Source organism: Ursus americanus, chromosome X, assembly GCF_024610735.1.
Source record: "Ursus americanus isolate L20-20 chromosome X, mUrsAme1.1.p, whole genome shotgun sequence".
Classification (NCBI taxonomy): domain Eukaryota; kingdom Metazoa; phylum Chordata; class Mammalia; order Carnivora; family Ursidae; genus Ursus; species Ursus americanus.
The window spans coordinates 96,723,226-96,745,385 of NC_142164.1; the positions used below are offsets into that span (position 1 = coordinate 96,723,226).

General features: G+C 39.2%; 1 protein-coding gene across 11 annotated transcripts in view; it reads left to right on the forward strand.

Moving 5' to 3' along the window:
- DMD (dystrophin) overlaps nucleotides 1–22,160 on the forward strand; it is a 2,097,152-nt gene that overhangs the window by 1,753,375 nt on the left and 321,617 nt on the right. For all 11 annotated transcript variants that reach the window (XM_087859359.1, XM_087859361.1, XM_087859356.1 and 8 more), the window contains 2 exons: nucleotides 11,602–11,722; nucleotides 12,342–12,610. In XM_087859359.1, the coding sequence (XP_087715485.1) occupies nucleotides 11,602–11,722; nucleotides 12,342–12,610 (390 nt within the window). The remainder of the gene's footprint in view (nucleotides 1–11,601; nucleotides 11,723–12,341; nucleotides 12,611–22,160) is intronic.

A 22,160-nucleotide genomic window follows, 5' to 3' on the forward strand; every position in this document is an offset into this window, starting at 1 on the left:
CTAAAAACAAAACATTCAGCTAAATCAAGAAAAAATTAGGAATTTGAATATTACTTTGGAAATAGACATCTTTCTGTTCTTCATCCTTAATGGAGTAAGCTACTTTTGTGTAAGTTTCATATTTTATGCAGTCATATTTAGGAATGCTGAATAGAAAAGATTTTAAAATTATTTTTAGAACTACATTTCTAGGCATTTGAGGGAGTCTTCTGAAAACTAGCTATATCATCAAAACTTGAGAATGGAGCCATCTAGGATTTGCCACTTTTCTTTAATGAGTATAATAAAATAAAATGTGAATAATTTACAAATTAGCTTCCCTACCAAAGTCCTCTTTCTAACCACATCAAAACACTGATATCTTGAAAAATATTCTTAAAATAGTATTTGTATAGGACTTTGCCTTTACAGGACACTTTTATACATTCATTTAATTTCACATAAACCCCTCTGATCATTTTCTGTGTTCTTCCTTTTCTTTTTCGTTTTTTTTTTTATTTTTTTAATGATTTTTTATTATATTATGTTAGTCACCATACAGTACATCCCCGGTTTCTGATGTAAGGCTCGATGATTCATTAGTTGCGTATAACACCCAGTGCACCATGCAATACGTGCCCTCCTTACTACCCATCACCAGGTGTTCTTCCTTTTCCCCAAAAAATTATTTTAGGAAAAACTGTGGCATAACTCAGACTCCTAGTATGTATCGGTTCTTTCAGCTATTATTTATTGAGGGCCTGTCCTATGCTGGGGCCGAGGATACCAAAGTGAACAAAATGAGACTCTGCCCACACAGATTTTCAGATTATCCTGAGCGAATATGAAGTAAACCAACGAATTAGCATATAAAGTCCTGTCAAGTCAATGCTATGAAGGGAAAATAAACACAACAGGACTAGAGAAAGAATGAGAATAGCGGCCTTCCTGAGGAGGTTGTATTCATTCACACAAAGGTCTGAGTGAGTGAGCCACGCAAAGACCTTGAGTGAAGAATATTTGAGGCAGAAGGAGCAGCGCATGCAAAAACCCAGATGTGAGAACAGGTTTGGTGTGCTCCAGGAATAACTAGATGGGCTAAGGATGTGTTGTAGAGAGCGGCAAAGGCCAGAAATAGTTGGGTTACCTGCTGCAGCTTGGAGTCGATTTTATTGTGTGTGTGATGAGATAGCCCTGGAGGGCCATGAGCGGGGGTAGTGTGATGTGGTTTCGTGAGTCCTAAAGTTGACTCTGGCTGCTCTATGGAGAGTTGACAGTAGGAGGAGCAAAACTGAAAGCAGGGAGAAAGTTGGGAGGGTGTTGAAGTCATTTAGGAAGAAGATGATGATGATTTGGCCTAGAGTGGAAGTGATAGACATTGTAAAAAATAATTTGACCCAAGATCTATTTTGAAGGTAGAGCTGATTGAACTTATGAGAGATGGGATGGGGAATGGGAAAGAAAGTGAAGAGTCAAGGATGACTCTGAAGTCTCTGATTTGAACAACTGGGCAAATGATAATACCATTTATGGAGATGGGAAAGACTTTGAAATGATCATGGATGAGGGCGTGTACGTGGAGCAAAACAAGGGTTCCATTTTTGGATTATATTGATAGAGAGAAATGGTATGATTCAGAAATTTTTCACCACTTACACTTGACAGTCTCAGATTTTGGCTGAGCCTCTTGAGAATGGATATAAATTAATTTGTCACAGGGTCTCCTAATAATCCATTCGTCTGTACTGTTGTTCAGAAGGAATTTCCAAAATTTAGGGTTTAGGTTCAATGACCTAAGACCTAATTCTCTAGGTGACCATGGGAACAGATTGAGTGTTTGCCAGTGATTTCTCAAGGTCAGCTCAGAACTTAACAACATTATTTCAGTAGGAAGTGACTTCCCCAGTGGTTGTTGGAAGCAGCCCAGGACTACGATTGAGAGTCAAACAGCTGTTCAAGATGCTGCGTGGGCACTAAACTATTCCTCCATAGTATCACAGATCTGCAAGCAGGCTGGACTCTCTTGTAGCCCATGCCCTTGATCTCAGAGAACACAACTTTTAGCTTAAAGGACTTCCAAAAAAATAAATCTCAACAAGGAGTCGGTTAACCGCGTTTCCCCCCCTCAACACTCAAAAATGTTTTCTCATTGGATACAATTAGATTTTTAAAAATAATTTCAGGCTTGAAATATGTCCATTTATTTTTCAACTTTGCTTGAAATTGATTCAGTCTCACTTATGAATTGCTATTGTTCATGTTGTTGACTCTCTGAAACAATAGCTCAATGTATCTGATACAGCAATCAATGCCTTGTCTTCACTTTTCAGTGGACTGGAAATGGATGATGATGTAGTCAAACTCTTAGAAGTAGAGAGTAGAAGGGTGGTTGTGAGAGCCTGAGGAGAGGATGAAATGGGAACTTGATGTTCAATATAAAGTTTCAGTTGTACAAAAGGAGTAAGTTCTAGAGATCCACTGTACAGCCTAGGGCCTAGAGTTAACACTCCTGTATCGTGCACTTAAAACTCTCTTAAGAAGATGGATCTCATGTTAAGTGCTGTTAGCACAATAAAAAGAAATCAAGATGATTTAACCTTTTCTTTATATCCCATATGCTCCATTTGCATAACTTCTCTAATGCCAGCTAGTTCAAGTGATTATTAAGGGAATCCTTTGTCTTTTTGTTCTGTTGTTGTTGTTCTTTCAAATTTCCTTTTTCCATGAACCCTGTGAATTTGCCTAGATTCTTAGAGGCAAAATTCCTGCGACTCCAGTTAACCACATTTCTGGATCTTGCCCTTTTCCAAGATCCTGGTTTCGAGTACACTGGGCATTGATGGTCCCTGTATCAGCATTGAGTAAATAAAGTATTAATGATGTGTTTGAGACTCAATAAATATGGTGCCTCTTTAAGTGAGGAATGTTATTATGGTGACAGAATGTATTCAGCTTTCTTATCAGAGATAAAAACAATATAAGGGGCATATAGAAAAAGTAGAAATAATACAGAGACTAGCATGATAATATAGGATGACAAATCTAAAACCCTGATCAATTTGTAGATATGACTGCGTTAACGTCCTTGTCCTGTGCCCACTCAGGATCCATTTGTTGAGTGGACGGCACCATTGGAATCACTTCAAATTTTAGGGTCTGTGTAGTGTTCTCCCATCTCTTAGCTAATGCTTCACACTAGAGGGAAAGCCCCAACCAGCAGTTCAAATCGTGGAACTTCTGAACATGTGCACATACACATCTCCTCCAGGGAAGAAATCACTAGGATTAAGAAGGCAGAGCTAATAGGGCCTCCTCTTGAGGAAAATCCACTCAAGTAACTGAAAGGTTACACTCAGCTTTGGATCCGGCACATAAGAATAGGCCCAGAATAAGAGCTCTCAATTTTTCCCAATCGACAGCATTTAATTTTTTCTCTAATAATTCATGAGCCCAGGCTTTCACCCTCAAGCATGTTCTGCATCTAAATCAAACTGGCCTCCATGTAACACACTCTGGTTTTCTAACTGGGTGTTCTCTTATGTATTCAACGATATTTATGATCCACTATGTGCCAAGCTGTTGCTATAATTTTTATCATTAGTAACAGTGCCTAGAAGAGACTATCTCCAACTGCCACCGTGTAACAGGCCCCTGACCAATTAATGACCTAAATGACCTAACCGTTTTGATTATAGAATCTTCAAACTGGGGCACATGGGTGGCACAGTCGGTTAAGTGTCCAACTCTTGGTTTCAGCTCAGATGGTGATCTCACGCTTGTGATCTAGAGGTCATAAGATTGAGCCCCATGTGGGGCTCAGCACACAGTGAAGAGTCTGTTTAAGATTCTCTCTCCCCCTGCCCCTCCCCCCACTCAAATAAATAATTTTTTTAAAAAAGAAATATTCAAACTAGATGTTAGAACTTTGATAAGGTGTTTAGCAAACCCCCACATTTTAACAAATGAGGACACAAGGGCTCAGGGAGATCTTATGACCAGTCGTAGATCACCCAGCCAAGCTTTGGCCCAGCCCAGACTTGAACTTTAAGTCAGCTGCCACAGCCCTCCCTTAACCACTTTAGTCTGCCTCAGAGGATGATTCTGTCAAGTTCTGCTGACACATGTGAATAACGTAGAGCCATTCTGTGAGATTTCAGTCTGAATAACACAAATACAGTCTTGCCACTTCAGTGGGAATATAGATAAAATTCAGCTCCATGGAAACTGCCCATGGTTGAAAGAGCTCTGTGTTTTGAAAAGCAAGGGCTTCTACTTATAACCATAGCGACAGGACCGGTATCTCTAGGTGAAAGCAGTATATATAGCTTTTCTCTCAAAAATGTCAGTCCCTGGGGCTCCTGGGTGGCTCAGTCGGTTAAGCCTCCTACTCTTGATTTCAGCTCAGATCATGATCTCAGGGTCCTGGGATCGATCCCCGCATCGGGCTCATACCCTCAGCTCGGAGTCTGCTTGGGATTCTCTCTCTCCCTCTCCGGCTGCTCGTCCCCCCTCTCAAATAAATAAATGAATATTTAAAAAAACTGTCAGTCCCTGTGCCCAGAGCTCTCATCCTGCCCTTCTCTCCTCAGAAGTACATCAAGCACGTCGGTATCTCACCCTGCATCCCCTCTACACGTGCTTCTAAGCTACTCCACTTTATGGTATTAATAGGTATTTGAGGTAATATTCACCCTACTTGGCAGGAGAAGCGGGGGGGGGGGGAATCAAACAATCAGTGACTCAGTTGTTCTCTTACTTTCAGGTTTTTAAAATTTCTGACTTGCTTCATGGCCATTAGGATTTGCCACTTATGTATCTTCCAAATTATTATAATTCAGGGAACCTTCATTTTTCGCCATCACTCACCTCCAGCCTGGCTTCAGAATTTCAAGATTTGGATTCTAAGCGACTGGTGAACTGATGGCCTTAGGTAAATAGTAACTTATCTGTACTTCAGGCTGCACTGGTAAAACATTCACAGTATGAAAGTATCACCACAAACACACCTATTCAACCAAACTACTGACTCCTTCAGGACAAAGATCCAGTTCCTACATCTTCCCTCTCGTACACATAATAGGTTCAAAATTAATATTTTTCTATTAGCTAGTTAATTTGCCAGCAGTCAGTCACCCAGTTGGTTAGTATTTGTGATATATAAATACTATGTATCAGGGACGCCTGGCTGGGTCAGTCGGTAGAGCATGTGGCTCTTGATCTCAGGGTTGTAACTTTGAGCCCCATGTTGGGTGTAGAGGTTGCTTAAAAAATATTTTAAAATAATAAATAAATACCATCTATCAGATCATTTCACCTTAAAATAAATGGATTTACCTTGGGATGTCCCACTAGTACAATTTTGTAGTGCATGCTTCACATAAATTATTCTGTGAAACTTCAGAAGCTGAAGGAAGGGAAAATGTCACACTGGTATGCCTCATTTTTTTTCTCATTTGTAAGACAGAATGTTACTTTCTTTTCACAGAGGTGCTCTAAGTCTTTTGTAGTTGCTTCTGATTCTTCCACATCACTGTTTTAGGCCCTTGGGCCTGGCTATCTTGGAAAGGCGAAGAGGAAGCTGTGGGGAAGAGGATGAGTTTTAAAGAAAATAATTTTATCTGTTCAAAAGATTCAGGAAGTAAATATCTTAACATGTGAATATTGACATGTAACTAACATAAAGATTATTCTGTACGTGTATGGAGAAGGGGCTCTCTATCTGATACCTATTTCACACCAGCACATGAATGAACCAACTTGTCCAATTTAAAATATTAAGCATAACCTCTGAGGCAAAATCAGCATAGTATAGGAGTGCCTATCTTACCAAACATCACTCAAATAGACTTTCTTTGAGAGACAAGACAGTTATCAAAGAGTTAAGGCTCTTGACATTGAATGTTCTTGTTTTTGTTTAAAAAATGTCTCCGTTTTCCTTCCTCTTAAAATGCAGTGAACTCTCATAACATGCAGGTTATGGTGAGTCACTTAGATACTGAAAAATGGGTTTTCCCTTATTTTAAAGCAGTATCTTCACTGGTTTTTGTCATCGTTTTCTTTGTTTTCGCATTGACTATATAAGCCTATCTCTTTTAGGGGCACCTGGCAGGAGGTCAGTCGGTTAAGCATCCAACTCTTGATTTCAGCTCAGGTCATGATCTCAGGGTCATGGGATCAAACCCCACATCGGGCTCTGCACTCGATGTGAGTCTGCTGTCCCTCTCCCTCTGATCCTTCCCCCACTCCCCTCCATCTCTAAAATTAATTAATTAAATCTCTTTTTTTAAAAGCCTATCTCTTTTAAACTCCATGCTACAAGGACCACTGATGCTTTTTGCCTAGAAGAGTGGCTTGTACAGATAGGTGCTCAAAATTTGTTAAACGAACAAATGGAAGAAGACCTTTCCTTCTAACCATGCTTAAAAATGACAGGTTCCTATTTATGGTTTTTTCCATATGATGAGAAACATTACCATTTTCTTTGTCCTCTGATTGTCTTGAACCAACTATTTCTCCCTTTTTCCTGGGGTTTTTAACCTTTCTTACATTTCATCTACATGTTCCCAAATACTGAAGATAGAGCACATAACCTTCTCTTCCATCCACCTTCTTTTCTTAATTTCAGACAACGATGTGAAAATAATGGTGCTTATGTCTTTGTAATGACAGAACTTCCTTTGTCTTTTCTGTAGACTCTTTTTAATCCTCAGTGACTCATATTTAAGAAATGAACTGTGCAGCTGTGATGGTGCTGAGCCCTTGGCAACAACTCGAGGGGCAAACAAGTGGTCTCTCACAATGGGTGTTCGCTTGTAACAATGGAGCTGCATCATCAAACAGTGTCTTAGACTTTGTCAATTTGATGGGACCTTTAAGATCTGCTTCCGTATTTTACAGACCTTACTCCAACAATCATCTCCACTTCCCCCATCTAGGTCTTTAATAGATTCCTCTCTGCTATGGTAACCAACTGTCCTGGTTTGCATGAGACTGTCCCGGTTTTAGCATTCAGAGCCCCACTTCATGATGCACTCCCCAGTCCCCGACAAACCGGGATGATCAGTTACCCTCCTGCTAGCTTCCATCTTCCACCCTGTGTGAAAACCATTCCTATCCTATGAAGAACATGTATTCCTTTTGCATCATAGTCTGCTCTGTCCTCCTTCCTATTTTCCTTCTTTCCCCGTCAGAAAAAAAAATATGTTGCACAGTGTTCATCTAAAATACTTATTCCTTCTTCTCCCAGTCATTCCTCAGCTAAACCTACTTCTTTTTTTTTTATTTTAATGTTTTTTTATTATATTATGTTAGTCACCATACAGTACATCCCTGGTTTCTGATGTAAAGTTAGATGATTCATTACTTGCGTATAACACCCAGTGCACCATGCAATACGTACCCTCCTTACTACTTCTTTTTTTGTTGTTATCATGCATTTTATTTTTTTTTAATTTAATAATGATTTTTTATTTTATTATGTTAGTCACCATACAGTACATCCCCGGTTTCCGATGTAAGGCTCGATGATTCATTAGTTGTGTATAACACCCAGTGCACCATGCAATACGTGCCCTCCTCACTACCCATCACCGGTCTATCCCATTCCCCCACCCCCCTCCCCTCTGAGGCCCTCAGTTTGTTTCTCATAGTCCATAGTCTCTCATGTTTCATTCCCCCTTCTGATTACCCCCCCTTTCTTTATCCCTTTCTTCCCCTACTGATCATCCTAGTTCTTATGTTCCATAGATGAGAGAAATCATATGATAGTAGAAGGGCATCTCCTTACTACTTCTGAGGCTACTGCCCTCCACTGAAATTGCTCTCACCAAGTCCGATGAACACTTCTCGGTGCCCGTCTTGTTTTACGTTTCTCCGCCATGGTTGGAATCTCTCGGTCACTTTCTTTCTCTCTCTTCCATAGTTCTACACTTCACATTTCCCCCAAGCTTTCTACCTGTCCATTCCATTCTTTCTTGGCTTCTCGTGGGATCCAGGTCCTCTATCTGCCCGTACATTTTGTATATTCTCCAGGATTTTCTCTTTAGACCACTCCACTGCCTGAGCAATCTCATCTACTAAAGTAATTGTAAGCCTTGTCTCTATGCATAATCATAGGCACTCAGTGGATGTTAACTGAACAAATGGCTCCTAAATCTTCTTTACTTCTCCCTAAACATCAGACTTTGATATTTATTTCCTTCTGGAAGGAATGGTACCTCTCCAAGCTGAGCATATCATATCCTCTTACTCTCTTCTCCAAACAGACTCCCCCCTCATGTTAGTATTGGGGTTTCATATTCATCTTCATTACTTTTATCCTGAATGTGCACATGAGGTGTTCTGGATCAGACATAGATTTCTTTTAGTTACCTAACAGGAAATATCATTGCCACACCCCCATCCCAGCCTTTGCCCCAAGTCTTACTCCTAGGGAGACGTGAGGAGAGCCAATGGAAAATGTTCCTACATGACTGACTGTGTATTCCCTAGGCCAGAGACCAGGAAAAAGGGTTTTCCTTTCTTGTAAAGTGGAAAGAGGCCTTTTCCACCAGAAAGGGTCCCCGTCTCCTTCTGAAAGGGTCTCCTTGAAAACATAAATGGCCTGAATCCTGATTCCAACTTTTCTAGAAGCCAAAGAGCCCCACATGCCTCATATTTTACAAACTGGAAATGCCAAGGTCTGTTTGGTTTGTTTTTTTTCCCCAAACTGTAAAGACCTAAAGAGATAGCCACTCCAGTCTTGCTGACAGCTTGGAGCTGAATCTGGGAACTTACTCTTGGTTCTAACCATTGGTCTTCTTGGATGAGAGAAATTAACTAGACACATGACTGCAGATCTAGTTCCCATGGTATGGGAAGGTTCTCAGGAGCCAGAGCTTTTTATAGGCATGCTGAGAAATCTGGAAGACTTTATTGCCTCACATGCAGGTTAATTGCACCCGGCATTCACTCATCTCCCCAACCTGGAAACTAGAAGTCTTCCTTGCTCCTTCCTCTCTCTATTCAGTCACCAAATTCCCACACCTCTACATACTAAACATTTTTCTCCTCTATCCTTTTTGTACCTACTGCCCTGGGTCAGGTCCTCATAATCTTTCACTAAATTCGTGCAATTGCGTCCTAACTGGTCTCTCTAAATGCATTTCTGTCCTTCTCAAATACTTACTCTGTATTTATGTCAGGACATCTATTTGAAACACACACCCGCCCATGCCACTCCCCTGCTTAAATTCTCTCCAAGGTTCCTGGTTTCCTGCAAGAAAATACCTAGGCTTCTTAGCAACTCAGAGATTGAGCTTCAATTTCTAAATTAAAGGTCAAATATAGTTTAAGATAATGACACTGTCTTAGTTGTCTCTGGATATGTCCTCTCCTTGTACTTTATGTTCTAGAAACTGGGTCTACTTGAGATAACTGTACATGGCACACTGTATTATGTCCTATGTCTTCACACATGTATTTTCATCATTTTTCTTCCTCTTCCTCTAACCTGCACTTCCCAGACTAACTCATGTTCATGCTTAAGAATTCTTTATGAATGGTATCTTCTCTAGGAAGCCTTTCCCAATTTCCTTTCCCATATTGTGCAAACCTATAGCACTTTCCACACTGTGCTGAAATTAGGGGCGCCTGGGTGGCACAGTCGGTTAAGCATCTGACTCTTGGTTTCTGGTCAGGTCATGATCTCAGGTCTTGATCTCAGGGTCGTGATCTGAGGGTTGTGAGTTTGAGCCCCACATCAGGCTCCCCGCTCAGTGTGGAGTCTGCTTGAGATTCTCTCTCCCTCTCCCTCTGCCCCTCCCAAACGTGCTCGTTCTCTCTCTAAAATAAATAAATAAATCTTTAAAAAGAAAGAAATTATTTATGTGTTTGTCTCTTCTACTGTATACAAGTTTCTAAATGGGAAGAGTTATTTTGCATTCTACTTTTTTCTAGTTTCTGATACAACCACTGACACATAGTAGTTCAAAAAAGGAACAATTATGATTTTTATAATTAGTAAAGTCAGAGTCAGTTGCCTCCTGTCAAGTCCAAATGGAGAGACTAGAAAAAATAATAATTTTCTTGAAGTTGGGAAAATTAGATGTATGCACAAGAGTTGTATACACATACACACACGTGTGCATGCACACACAGAGATTTCAAATGAAATATTAGAGGGAGAATCAGCCTTACATGTAAGCAGGTAAATAGTCCACCTACTCTGTATTATAATACCTACTCTGTATTATTTCAAGGACACAAAAATATCTCACTGTACAGAAACTACATCCCCATCCACAGACTGAATCTTAATATTTCACTTAGGGAATTATATTATTTCAATTCAAACACTTTGCTTCTCTTTAGTGAATTGTAACTAACTATGGAAGATGAATCATTTTGCAAAGTATGAAACTCAGGATTTTTCTGAATGATGAGGATTTTATTTATAGATGTGTCATATAATACAGTTCTAGAGCATTCCTACAACATGATATACCCAAAGTTCAAAGGAGATACAGCTGAATTTTCCCTTAAATTCATTAGGTAACATTGCTAAAAATAGGGCAGAATTGGAATAAAGATATGAATAATTAAGCCCTAGCTCAGGGTAATTATTATTATTATTACTTTTGCTTTTACACAGATCAATTAATGTTTATGTGGTACTTAATACTTTCATTAACATTTTTACTTCTGAGATGGCGGAATATGGTCAATGAGTATCTTCGATGGTTTCCAAGTATCTGTCAATTTATTCTAGCCTCACACGATGTCTCACAAGCCTTAGCACTCAATTACGTATGAAGTTTATTGTTTTCACTCTCTTTCTAGTGTGTTAGTTTTCTCCCTTCTTTTCATCCAGAAGCTTCCTGAAGGCAGAAACTATGCATTTTGCTTTCCTTTTAATCCCCTGTATCAGTGAAGATTACAGATTAGAGATTAAAACTGGTAACTAGCCTAGATGACCCCTAGAGACCGATTCTAGGCCTACCCTTTTATAGAAACCTGTTCCCACAATTCCTACTTCCAGTATACCTCAGAATATTCTTACCATTCTCAAAGAAGTCACATTGGATAACATATTGGGTACTTTCAGAAGTGCTGAGTTTTTACATAGTTTACTGTTAATATTTCATTTTATTTGTTGTCAGATATTTTGACAGAATTAGCTGGTGGTTATGAATTGGATTGGTTGTATATTTCAGTACAACCTATGTTCTTCCAAATGGCCCTTCAGGCTCCCTACTATGTTCTGGATAACCATTCTTTTGGGTGAGTGGAGTATTCATTAGCCCTGCTAGGGTTTTGCAATGTGTATCTTGCAACTTTGGCTTCAGATTTCAAGTTTGACAGTCAGGTTGTACAAATAAATCACTCTTATCTTAATGAAAAGACATTAACATATCTTGGAAGTTCCCCCCATGCTCTCCAGAATAGCTTTACACACACCATGGCTTCCTGATTAACACAAAGATCCATATATAGCCTTCTTTATCATTTTGGGACTATCGGTTTAGAAAAAAAGGAGATAGAAATTGACCTGGGAATTTCATAACCAAGTTCTGAACACCCAGGATTAATTTTGAGAAGAATGCCACAAGCCAAATAAGCATTTCTTTTCATCTCATTTCACAGGCCTTCAAGAGGGAATTGAAAACGAAAGAACCTGTAATCATGAGTACTCTTGAGACTGTACGAATATTTCTGACAGAGCAGCCTTTAGAAGGACTAGAGAAACTGTACCAGGAGCCCAGAGGTAATTGAATGTGGAACTGTAATAACATATTGATAGAAGGATCAGTGGTGACAGAGCAACCCATCCATTCTTGCTGCCAGGGTCTGGATAGCTCTCATATTTTCTAAGTTAAATAGAATCGATTCAAATTAAACATAGATGTTGAAAAAGAAAAAGGAATCATAAACCACCATGCCTAAATCTGTTTGCACATTCATAAACAAACAGTAAAAGAGATTAATTAGTGATCAGTTATTGAAACATTTAGAAAATAATAAACAAAAGAGATTATCTGTGAGAAGGAATGCTATTGTGACAAAGACTACACGCTAATTGTCAATTTAAGAGCCTGACTGAAATAAATTAGAGCTTGCGGTGTGCATTTCTCCACTCAGTAGCTTAAATGAATCTTGGATTATCTGAATGGTAGAAGGTAGAACAGATACACTCAGGAGGATAGACTCGAGATGGGCTGGACACTATCAAAATTTATGCCAAAGTGTAAAAGAGCCATTAATCAGCGGGTTGGCCTCTTGTTAGACTGTACTCTCTTTCTTCCAGGATGACCTTTTCAACAATGTTTTTTTTTTTTTAAACAAAAATGACTGTGGCCTAAAACCTTGTCATATTACCAATTTAGAGCTGCCTCCTGAGGAGAGAGCCCAGAATGTCACACGGCTCCTACGAAAGCAGGCTGAGGAGGTCAACACTGAATGGGAAAAATTGAACCTGCACTCAGCAGACTGGCAGAGAAAAATAGACGAGGCCCTCGAAAGACTCCAGGAACTTCAGGAAGCAACAGAGGAGCTGGACCTCAAACTACGTCAGGCTGAGGTGATCAAGGGATCCTGGCAGCCTGTGGGTGACCTCCTCATTGACTCTCTCCAAGATCACCTCGAAAAAGTCAAGGTACCATCTATTGCTTTGCTTCAGAGCTCTTTGAGAGACTCAAAAGAGGTTCTGATCTGAACTTGAGTGCACTATTTTCTTCTCACAAAGTTAAAAATAGGGCCCTTAAGCTTTAGAAATCAGGCTGTCTTTCACAAATTCAAAATCATCTTGCATGCGGTATTTTCCCTAAGAGGAGAAAGTGATCTAATCATCTCTGTCCTTAGTAATGTGAAATGAAATATTGAAAAGTTACAGAGTTAAACAATCATTCTGATTTTGCTATTAGGAAATGAATTTAAGTGTTTGTACTACAATGATCTGATTTGTGTGTGTGTGTGTGTGTGTGTGTGCGCATTCTTTGTGAAACTTAGTATCAGAGTAGGGAAAAATACAACACTTAATCAAAAGCCAGGAGTCTAGGCTTTGGCCTTTGTGCTAACTAAATTATATGACTTGGGTGAGTTATGGTACTGTGAATTGAGACTGTTACTGCTGCCCTTCTCTTAGAAGGCAATGTATATAATACAATTCTGAGTTGTATTAGTGCACTGCAGATATTAGGACATATCATTATATATTTGGAATACTGTCCCTGAGACCAAAGTTAAATTCCCCTGTGGCACAAAGATGATAAATATATTTATAAAGAAAAAATATACGTATTTAGGAATATCATTTTGAAAACCAGCAACTTGAAAACATATTTTGTTTACTCATCTAGCGTCAAAACCAACAAAAGTCCTCCCAGGTTCAAATTCAAAAAAAAAAAGTGAAACTCTCACCTGCACTCGGTGTGTTTGCCAGCAGCCTTGTTTTGGAAGGTCTCTTCTCCCTTGCTCTCCATGGCATTGTTTCATCCACATTCTTCTTCTTCCTTTGTTTTCCTTTATTTTCTTCAATTCTGAAACTCTCCCCACCCTTCAGATGTTGGCACACCCAAGTTTCTTACTTTAGCTCAATGTCCTTTGTATTGTGTAAATGCTCCCAATTTGAATTGGCGAGGACGGTGACAAATACCAATTTCCGGTCTGGATCTTTTTCCGATCTCCTCACCCGTATGTCATTAGAATCAAAATGCAGCCCTTCTGAAAGCAAGTTCCTTCATTCTCACGTTTGTCCATTCCCCTGCTGCTCTTCCCTTTCACCTGCCCTTTCTTCTGTGTTTCCAATGTCGAGTTGCTCAGGCTTGAAACTTGAGTTCCTTCCTTAAATCCTACATTTTTACTGATTGCACTTGGCCGCTCATTTTACCTCTGAATATCTCTTTTCTATTTTCTCTCCTCTTTTCAACCAATGTCCTGTTCTAGCCCCCAGCGTGTGGTAGTCAGATTGTTGTCTTATAGTTCTTGAAATCCCATGCCAATCCCATCTTTAATCCCATGTTCTGGCATACCATAAACACTACATTTTCTTTTGTTTTTTTTAGGTTTTATTTAAATTCCAGTTAGTTAACATACAGTGTCACGTTAGTTTCAAGTGTACAATAGAGTGATTCAGCACTTCCCTACAACCCCTGGTGCTCATCACAACAAGTGATAAACACTGCATTTAAATATTTGGTTAATGAATGAATGAATGAATGAATGAACAGTTTCTTTACTGGATTTCTACATTATCCATCCTCTTCCAACTCCAGCCCAAACTCATCACCAGAAACTGTCTGCCTGAGAATGAAGTCCAAGGAATGAAGAGGCCGGGTGGCCCTTTTCTTCCTTGCCCTGGTTTAAATTCCTAATTGTTACTCCCATCCTTCAGGCCGTTCTCTATACTCTTGCCCTACCAAGCCTTTACCCAAATATCCCTGCTTTTCTCCTAACTCTCTGCCTTTGCAAATGCTCTTCTCTTGGCCTGGATTACCCCCCACCTTTTGTGCCTGGTGATCTCCCACTCAGCCCTCAAGGGCCAGCTCAAATGGCTTCTGTCTTTGTAGTTTGTCCTAAGTGTCTCCCAGCCACAGCTGCCTCCAAGCAGAAGAGATGGCCCCCAGGCAGTGCTTTCAGAGACCACCACACATCCTCCAGCTGTCGGCTTACATTTCCCGTAGCTGGTCACTTAAAGCGAGGTTCCCAAAAGCAAGGGTCACGCTGTGTATGGTGGAATGCGCAGCTCCTAGCACAGCGTCCGCAACATCTAAAGGAATCTAATTCTGCTGCTTTGTTCCTTTGCTCACCTCTGGTTTGTGAGCCCCCGTACAATGTGCTATCACATGTAGCTGTGAATGAAGCAGACTTGGTCTTTGCCCATATGAAGCCTACAGTCTAATGTTGAACTGAGTAGCTCTTCATTAAAATAGTAGGTGGAGATTGAAGAGAAGATTACAATTTGGCTGTATAACTTGGAAAATCTCTTCCGCCTTAACATTCTGTGACCCTATGACTTGCAATTAAAACAGTGGTTAACATTGCTGGCTACTTGGAAGTTAAAATAATGTTTTGAAATATATTACCTTGTATTTGTTCAGCATTAAAAATAGTACCTTTATTCGAAAATATAGGAACTATTTTTTTTTAAATCTTCCCCCAAAATGACAAATGAGTTTAGCAGAATGTCCCAAAGGAACCAAATCAGTTGATAAATTAATTAAGTGGCCGAAGCTGTAGGCTTTGTAGCAGACATAAGGGGTTCATTCTTAGCCTATCTGCCGCACAGGCGCCCTTGTAGTCTCCTGAGTACGGATGGAGAATGTACGCAGCACGATTCAATAACCAAAAAAATCACTCGAAGTAGAACAGCTCAAATATCAGCCAACCCTCACTGAAGCCTATTTGCATCTTTCCTCTCACTTCCCTTCTCTTACCTGGTCTTGATCCTAAGACCAAGTTTATTTGCCACACCGTAATTGGTAAGAAGCTCCTTCTGGTCCCAATAACAACAAAACCGAGATGCACTCACTATTCCTTCCTAAAAGAGCTTGTCCATGCCAACGCTTCAGACAAATCAGTTTTCTCTGTTGCTTCTCAACAACACTGGCTTTGAAACTCTGAAGCCTTGGTGGGGGTAGTTTATAGGGAGTGAATTTTATTAACTAAAACTTACTTTGAAAAGAAGTAGAAGAGCACTTAAAACCACCATTCCCATTTTTCTATTCAGCAGTTTAAGCCCTCAGAGGCTCCACGCTGTAGGGAACTCCAAACTGAGAGCTAGGCATGCAGCCAGAAGAGCATTTTAGTTACCCACTTCAGTTCGTTTTCATCTCCCCTAGTGACTCTATTGTAATACCCACCTCCACTCTCCTCTTACTTGTTAAAGAAGCGGTTATACAAGTTAACTGTGGCATGTGTTTTTCTGTGGGATTGAGCATTGTATCGTTTCCTTAGCAAATGTGGCTTTGTGATTTGGCAAATGGAAAAAACAGCACAACGAGGTCCTGGGACTCTTTGGAAGTGGCACTGTTGCTGGCTAATCATCTTCAGGACAGTGTATGTGTGGTAAATCCAGAGAAAGGAGCGCAGTGTCAGTATTGACTGTTTAGCTTACTAAGAGAATCTCAACCTTCCAAATAGAGCTTCCATAGGAGTAACCCCTAGAATAAAATCGAAAATGTAAATGCTTCTTTATTTTTAAAATTCATGATTTATACAGCTTATCCAATATTTCAAGGACACCATCATGATTTCTCATTTAACTGGAAATAATACCACCAGTTCTGTGACTGCACAAGTATTCTTACTTTCCTTATAGTAACGGGGAGTAGGAAGAGCTCCTTGAATCACTGGGTGCTCTACTTAGACCTGGAAGTGGAATATATGCAGGTTTTAAGAAAGTGGAACGACTTTGGAGCCTAGAGTCTACATATGACATTTTCGTTCTGGAGAACACTTCCCATGTGAAAAAGTTCAGGAGTTGTTGGTGCTCCAAGTTTTCCTTTTTGTTCTAACGTACCATAGTTTCTTTACACAGAGTGGTATATCATTCTTGAGCCAGGAATATTTCACTGCCCTTAGTTTGCCCGTCGCCTCGAAACACAGTTTTTCGCACTATCACCATAATTAAACTCCCCCAGGCTGCCATTTGGGATTATGCAAATTTGTCGTGGCTATGTAGTTATTTCTTTTCTATTTTTTTTTTCATCAGACTTTTAACTCACATTTCTTCTTGCAAAAGGTCAAGGACAGGGATTCTCTGAGTTTATCCTTAAAGTTCTCATGATGAAATCTTTGGATTAGATCTTTTTTGGGAATTATCATTGAGAACAATGCAGTAACATTTGCACTAGACCAGGGACTATAATGAAGCCATCGCCACCAGGCCGTCCTGACTTCTGTATGTTCAGCATTCACATCTAAAAATGGAAGAAGAGAACGGGCAAGTGCATCTCTTCAGGCCAACCATCCTGAGTCCCTGGGGTTTGGTTTAGCTGAGAAATTTGTCAAAGAAATACTGTCTCGGACTCTGACACTGAGAAGAGCAAGTATGTTTCCTCCTGATAGCTAATGTGAAATGTGACGTAACATAGTAGAATTTCATCTTCACCTTGGCAAGCGGAAGCTTTCTGCCATGTTCACTCAATTCTCTCTTCCCTTACTGCTTTTCTCATCTTAACTCTGGTTCTGTTTTATTATTGTTTTATTAATTTTGTTATATTTGTCATTTATATGAGCCAACTTTCAACCCTTTCTCATATGTGAGTTTTATAGAGAAAGCTTATAACCCATTCTGGTAGAGTTAGGGCACGCCAGGTTAGACAGAACGATCACAAACAGGGCCACCCGGAGAATGATTCAAACTATGAGCACTCTCTCAACTCTGAGTAAAGAAATGATATCTCCATAACGAACGAGGTGTACTGCCCATAGTTGGAGAAGAAAAGTTCACCAATATTTTGTTAACGGTTTTAAACAGCAAACGAATTGCTCTGTGGAGGCTTTTGTTGTTATTTTCCTACAAATGCTGTGTGTATTAGGTAGCCTTTGGTTGAGAAAAAAATAAAAGCAAAAAAGATGTAAGCCTTTATAAATCTGGGTTAAATGTGAAACTAGCACCTGTCATATGAAGTAACCTGGGTTTTATCCCGTTTTTTAAAGCATGCATCCGTGATGTTTAAAAGCATATCATATCTTTAATATCATACCTTTATAATATGACACCTTTAATATCTTGGACTACTTCTGTAAGAAGGCATATTATGGTAAAGCCTCACATACTTTAAAAGTGTCGTGTTTATTCTTTAAAATAGAATGGTCATTGTTGGCTATAATAGACCTTAGAAACTAAAGGAGGAATTCGTCATCTTAAAAATCCTGACCAAATTATTTGTTCCATGTACAATAAATTGTAAGTTAGCATTCCAGAAGGGCTTATTCCTTAGTTCCCATGTATTCGCTCTCATTTCCTGCTTTGTTTATAAAGCTAAAAGCAAATTACTTAGGACAGCAGTGTCGAATCACGTTTCTTACCCAAGGCATCTGATTTTAGCGAGTGCTGTGTGTGTTTTAAAATCCTCTACCTCGACTTAGGCAAATAGAACCTTCGTTTACCATGCTATTCCCATCCTGCCTTTGAAACTTCTGAAAAGCCAGTGCAGAGTAATTGTTTCAGACATCTGCTTAGCATACTTTGAAGTGCATATAAGTTCTTTTTCGGTTTCATTTGAACCCCAGCTGTCTTCACCGAAGTCTATAATCAATCTGAATTAAGTTGTCCTACTTCTCCTAATAAGTCTCTTATTAAGTTCTGCATCAGCCTCTTAGGGAGACTTAAAAGCTAATTCATGTAGAATTGCCATTTTCTACTAATTCATTTGTCAGCTCTCCAAATTCCAACGAAAACAATTGCAAAGACTATTAATTTGGCTCTTCATAAACAACTTATGTAAGTGTAGTATACATTGGAACTGAGCAAACGATTTAAAACAGTGGGTGGGAGGAAATGAGTTGATGACATTCAACACACTTTCTTTTTGACTGTTTCTAGATGCCGTCTACATTCAAAGCAGAAAGGCCTTTATTTAGTAAGAAACATCCTTCTGCTTTAACTTTCATAAATAAGATAATTACTGAGTGAACTTTGCTTAAAGATAGGGAAAGGCTTTAGAACAGTTGGAAAAGGAACATGGGGTTTTTTTAATTATTATTGAACTTATTTTAATTTGGACTTCTTTGTATTCCTTTGATGGGCTGTGATAAAAGAAGGAGCTAGAATTGGTTACCATTGTTACTGCATTAAATCAGAGTTGTACAGCTCCTCTTCTGGTCATGGGATATTTAGGAGAACATGGATAATCAAAATGTTCAGCTAATGAGTTCATCTGACATTATTCTGCTAAGGAAATATTTAATTAGATAATGAAAATTTCTCCAAAGAATGTCATCCTTCCTACTCTTTGAAAACAACCGTATCAAAACCTGATCCTTTAATATGCCAATCCTGTTTACTGAGGATTTACTCCAGAAGCTTTGTTTGTGGCTGGTCGTAATTATAAATACTATTCCTCAAGAGTCTTAGATCATAAAAAGACTCTTCAAAACAAAAGCTTAAGTAATAGACTGTCAGCATTAACGGATCTCAAAATTCAGTCATTCATTCATTCATGACATGGTTAAAACCTATACCCAGAGAAGTCTGATCTCATTATGGAGTGTGAATGTTTATTTCGTGAATAAAATTGTATTGGGGATCATGTTAATGGCAGCTTAGTTTTTCTCAACATATTATTATATGGCATCAAGCCGAGGGAGCAAGAATTTGTATTAGCTTGTGCGTTCATGTCCACGTACCACGTTAACAAGAAACAGCTTGGAAATGTGTGTGTTATTTACCTGACATTCCATATTCCTTAGAAAATGGAAGCATACAGCCAATGTATGTTTTCATTCTCCTTTGGAATCTACCAAAGTCATAACAAGTTTAGAGTTCACAACTATGTTACTCTCCTACCATAAGCACAAGGCATGATTTGAGAACAAATAACCCCAGGAGTGGACTCCTACTGTGTTCCCGTCATGCTCGGCAATTATAGTTTTCAGAATTACACGGGAAACGTTGGCACCAATATTCTGCCTTATGCAAACTTACACTAACTAAGTTAAACAATGGCATTGAATAATTGTTCTTGGTAAACCAGTTCTGTGGGTATTATGGGAACACATGTGCCTATGAGACTAATGTAGCCCTATCCTTTGAAGACAGTTAACTTTTTCATAATAGGAAGAGTCCATTTTTTTCATAGTAAGATTATTTTGTACTAAAATAATATTTTCAGTTACATTTTATGTAGTGCTTCTCAAACTCTTCTACTTCTCTTCTCTTAACGGCCAAGGAGTTGAAGCCTGATAGCTTCCCCTCTCACCTCCTTACCTCCTTTTACCAGGAGCATGAAGTTCCTTTGATGTTTCTTGTTTTATTTTTTACATTTCATGTCAGTTTTGTGATCTTCTCTGTAAGGTATTTATTGTGTTTTAATATGAAAGTGTTTTTCTCCAAAATCTTAAGTGAGATGAATCCCCCAGGACATTTACCCAAGGGTATGAAAGCATAATTTGAGAAGCATGATATGAAAAAATGCTTAATTTGGGCAGGCTTCATCTTTTTCCATCAGCTTCTTTCTTCTGTGCACATCCACAAAGAGTCGATCCTTGCCATTTCCGATTTATCTTTTGCAGTTTTATCTGATCACTGTGACCCACAAGGTCCATGACTTAAAGCTTTTTGTAATTTTGAACACGTATTCTTTGAGGCTTCTGTGCAGCAGTCAATTAACTAATGACTTAACTTGTGTTATAGGTCACGTTCCCTGCAAACAGACCCTGAGAACAGGGGTCCGGGTGCACATTGATTTATAGACAGTCTGCTTTCAGGAGAACCCTTTATGGGAGTTAGAGAAGCATAATAAGGGAGAAGAAGAGCCAAGCAAGTATGCCATCTCCAGCAAAATCGAGCTCTGTGTCCTGATCCACAGAGTTGTGGATCCAGAGTGTGCTGGAGTATAAACCGCACAACAGAGTTGTCCTTGCACACCCCAGCTCATCGCTGCAGAGCTTCTGAGTCAGGAGTTCTGGAACAGGGCTGAGAACATGCATTTCTAACCAGTTTCCTGGTGATGGTGATGCTCTTTGTCCAGGGACGTTTTGAGGACCACCATTCCATTCTGAAGTTGTAATATATATATAGTTTATTGGTAATAATTCATCAATTCTTCAATAATTCTTCCATAAATATATCACTTATTACTTCTTCTATATTTATCAACATCCAGAACATTTAATTTAAAAATGAATGCAGGCACATGGCCTTCTGTGAGAGTGATTGATAGCTTAGGTAGGGAGCATAGTTTCACTCAGAAACCTTGAAATGAATAATGGCCTACCCTTTCTGAGTCTCTCTTGTGGAAGACATGCGCGATTATTTATTCCAATTTTCCTTTTGGTATTTTACTGGCACTCAGACAATTTGGGGCTGCTTCCAATGATTTAGAGGTTAACTTGCCTTCCCATTCTTGATACTTTAAAATTAAGATATTTAGTCACATAATTTTTCACCCTGTCTACGTGTTATCACGTTCACCAATGACAACAATTAAATTTAAAAATTCTCCTCAGATCGTCTCCCTCTCCTTCTGCCCCTCCAGCTCGTGCTCTCTCTCTTTCTCTGAAATAAATAAGTAAATCTTCAAAAAAAATTCTCCTCAGAATTTCCTGCTCAACATACTGAGTATAAACAAGTACTTTACAGAGTTTCTGAAATCGAAGACCTTCAGAATAGTTGGGACTATTCAACGTTTGAAAATTAAAACCTGCTTGCTAGATACGAATACTGGGTAGCTTATCCAGGAGTTCCTACATTTTATAACTTGTCACCCCACTGAGGCTCTGCATTCAGGGGAGGCGGGTATATGTGTAGAGAAATGGAGACAGATGTGGGGTGACACTGGGAGGAAGCAGGAAGCAGGCTGAACTGCAGTGACTGGAGAAGGGGGATTTTTTTTTCCCCAAAGGTGGTGCAAAATCCGTCTATTAAATACCTGTGGGAAAAATTCATTGTTGTGGTGTGGGGTGAGTGGTATATGTATGAAGAATCATGGGATAAATATAATAGAAACAAATGTCTTTAAATATGCTTTGATGTTAAACAAGAAACATTCCAAACAAACTTTCCCCTTTATTCTGGGCTCCTGGTGGGGTTAGGGGCAGGGGTTACATTAAAAGTAATTTGATTAATGTTCAATGTGAAATTGAAATAACTATGTATAAACCCACTCAAATCAAGTATACATTAAATAATTGAGTTAACTGAATTAGGCAGAGTAAGGGCACATTGATTTTCAATGTTTTTAAAAATTGGTCCACATATCATTGTTATGTTTTTGTTTGTAAACTTCAATATTTATTAAGTTTCCACAGTGTGTTCAGTCCTGAAATGTCAAACTCTCTTAACCAGAATGAGGCTGGAGAATCTAACACTAAGATAGATTTCTATTTCTTTTTAAAGAATCGATTTTTATGGTGAATTTTTTTTCTTCCCGCAGCAAAGAGCCTGCTGGTTCTGTTTCAAAGCACACATGTTTTTAGAAGTCTTATTCCCTGGGATTCCACATTATTATGGACTCAGTGGGCTAATTTGTAACTTTTTC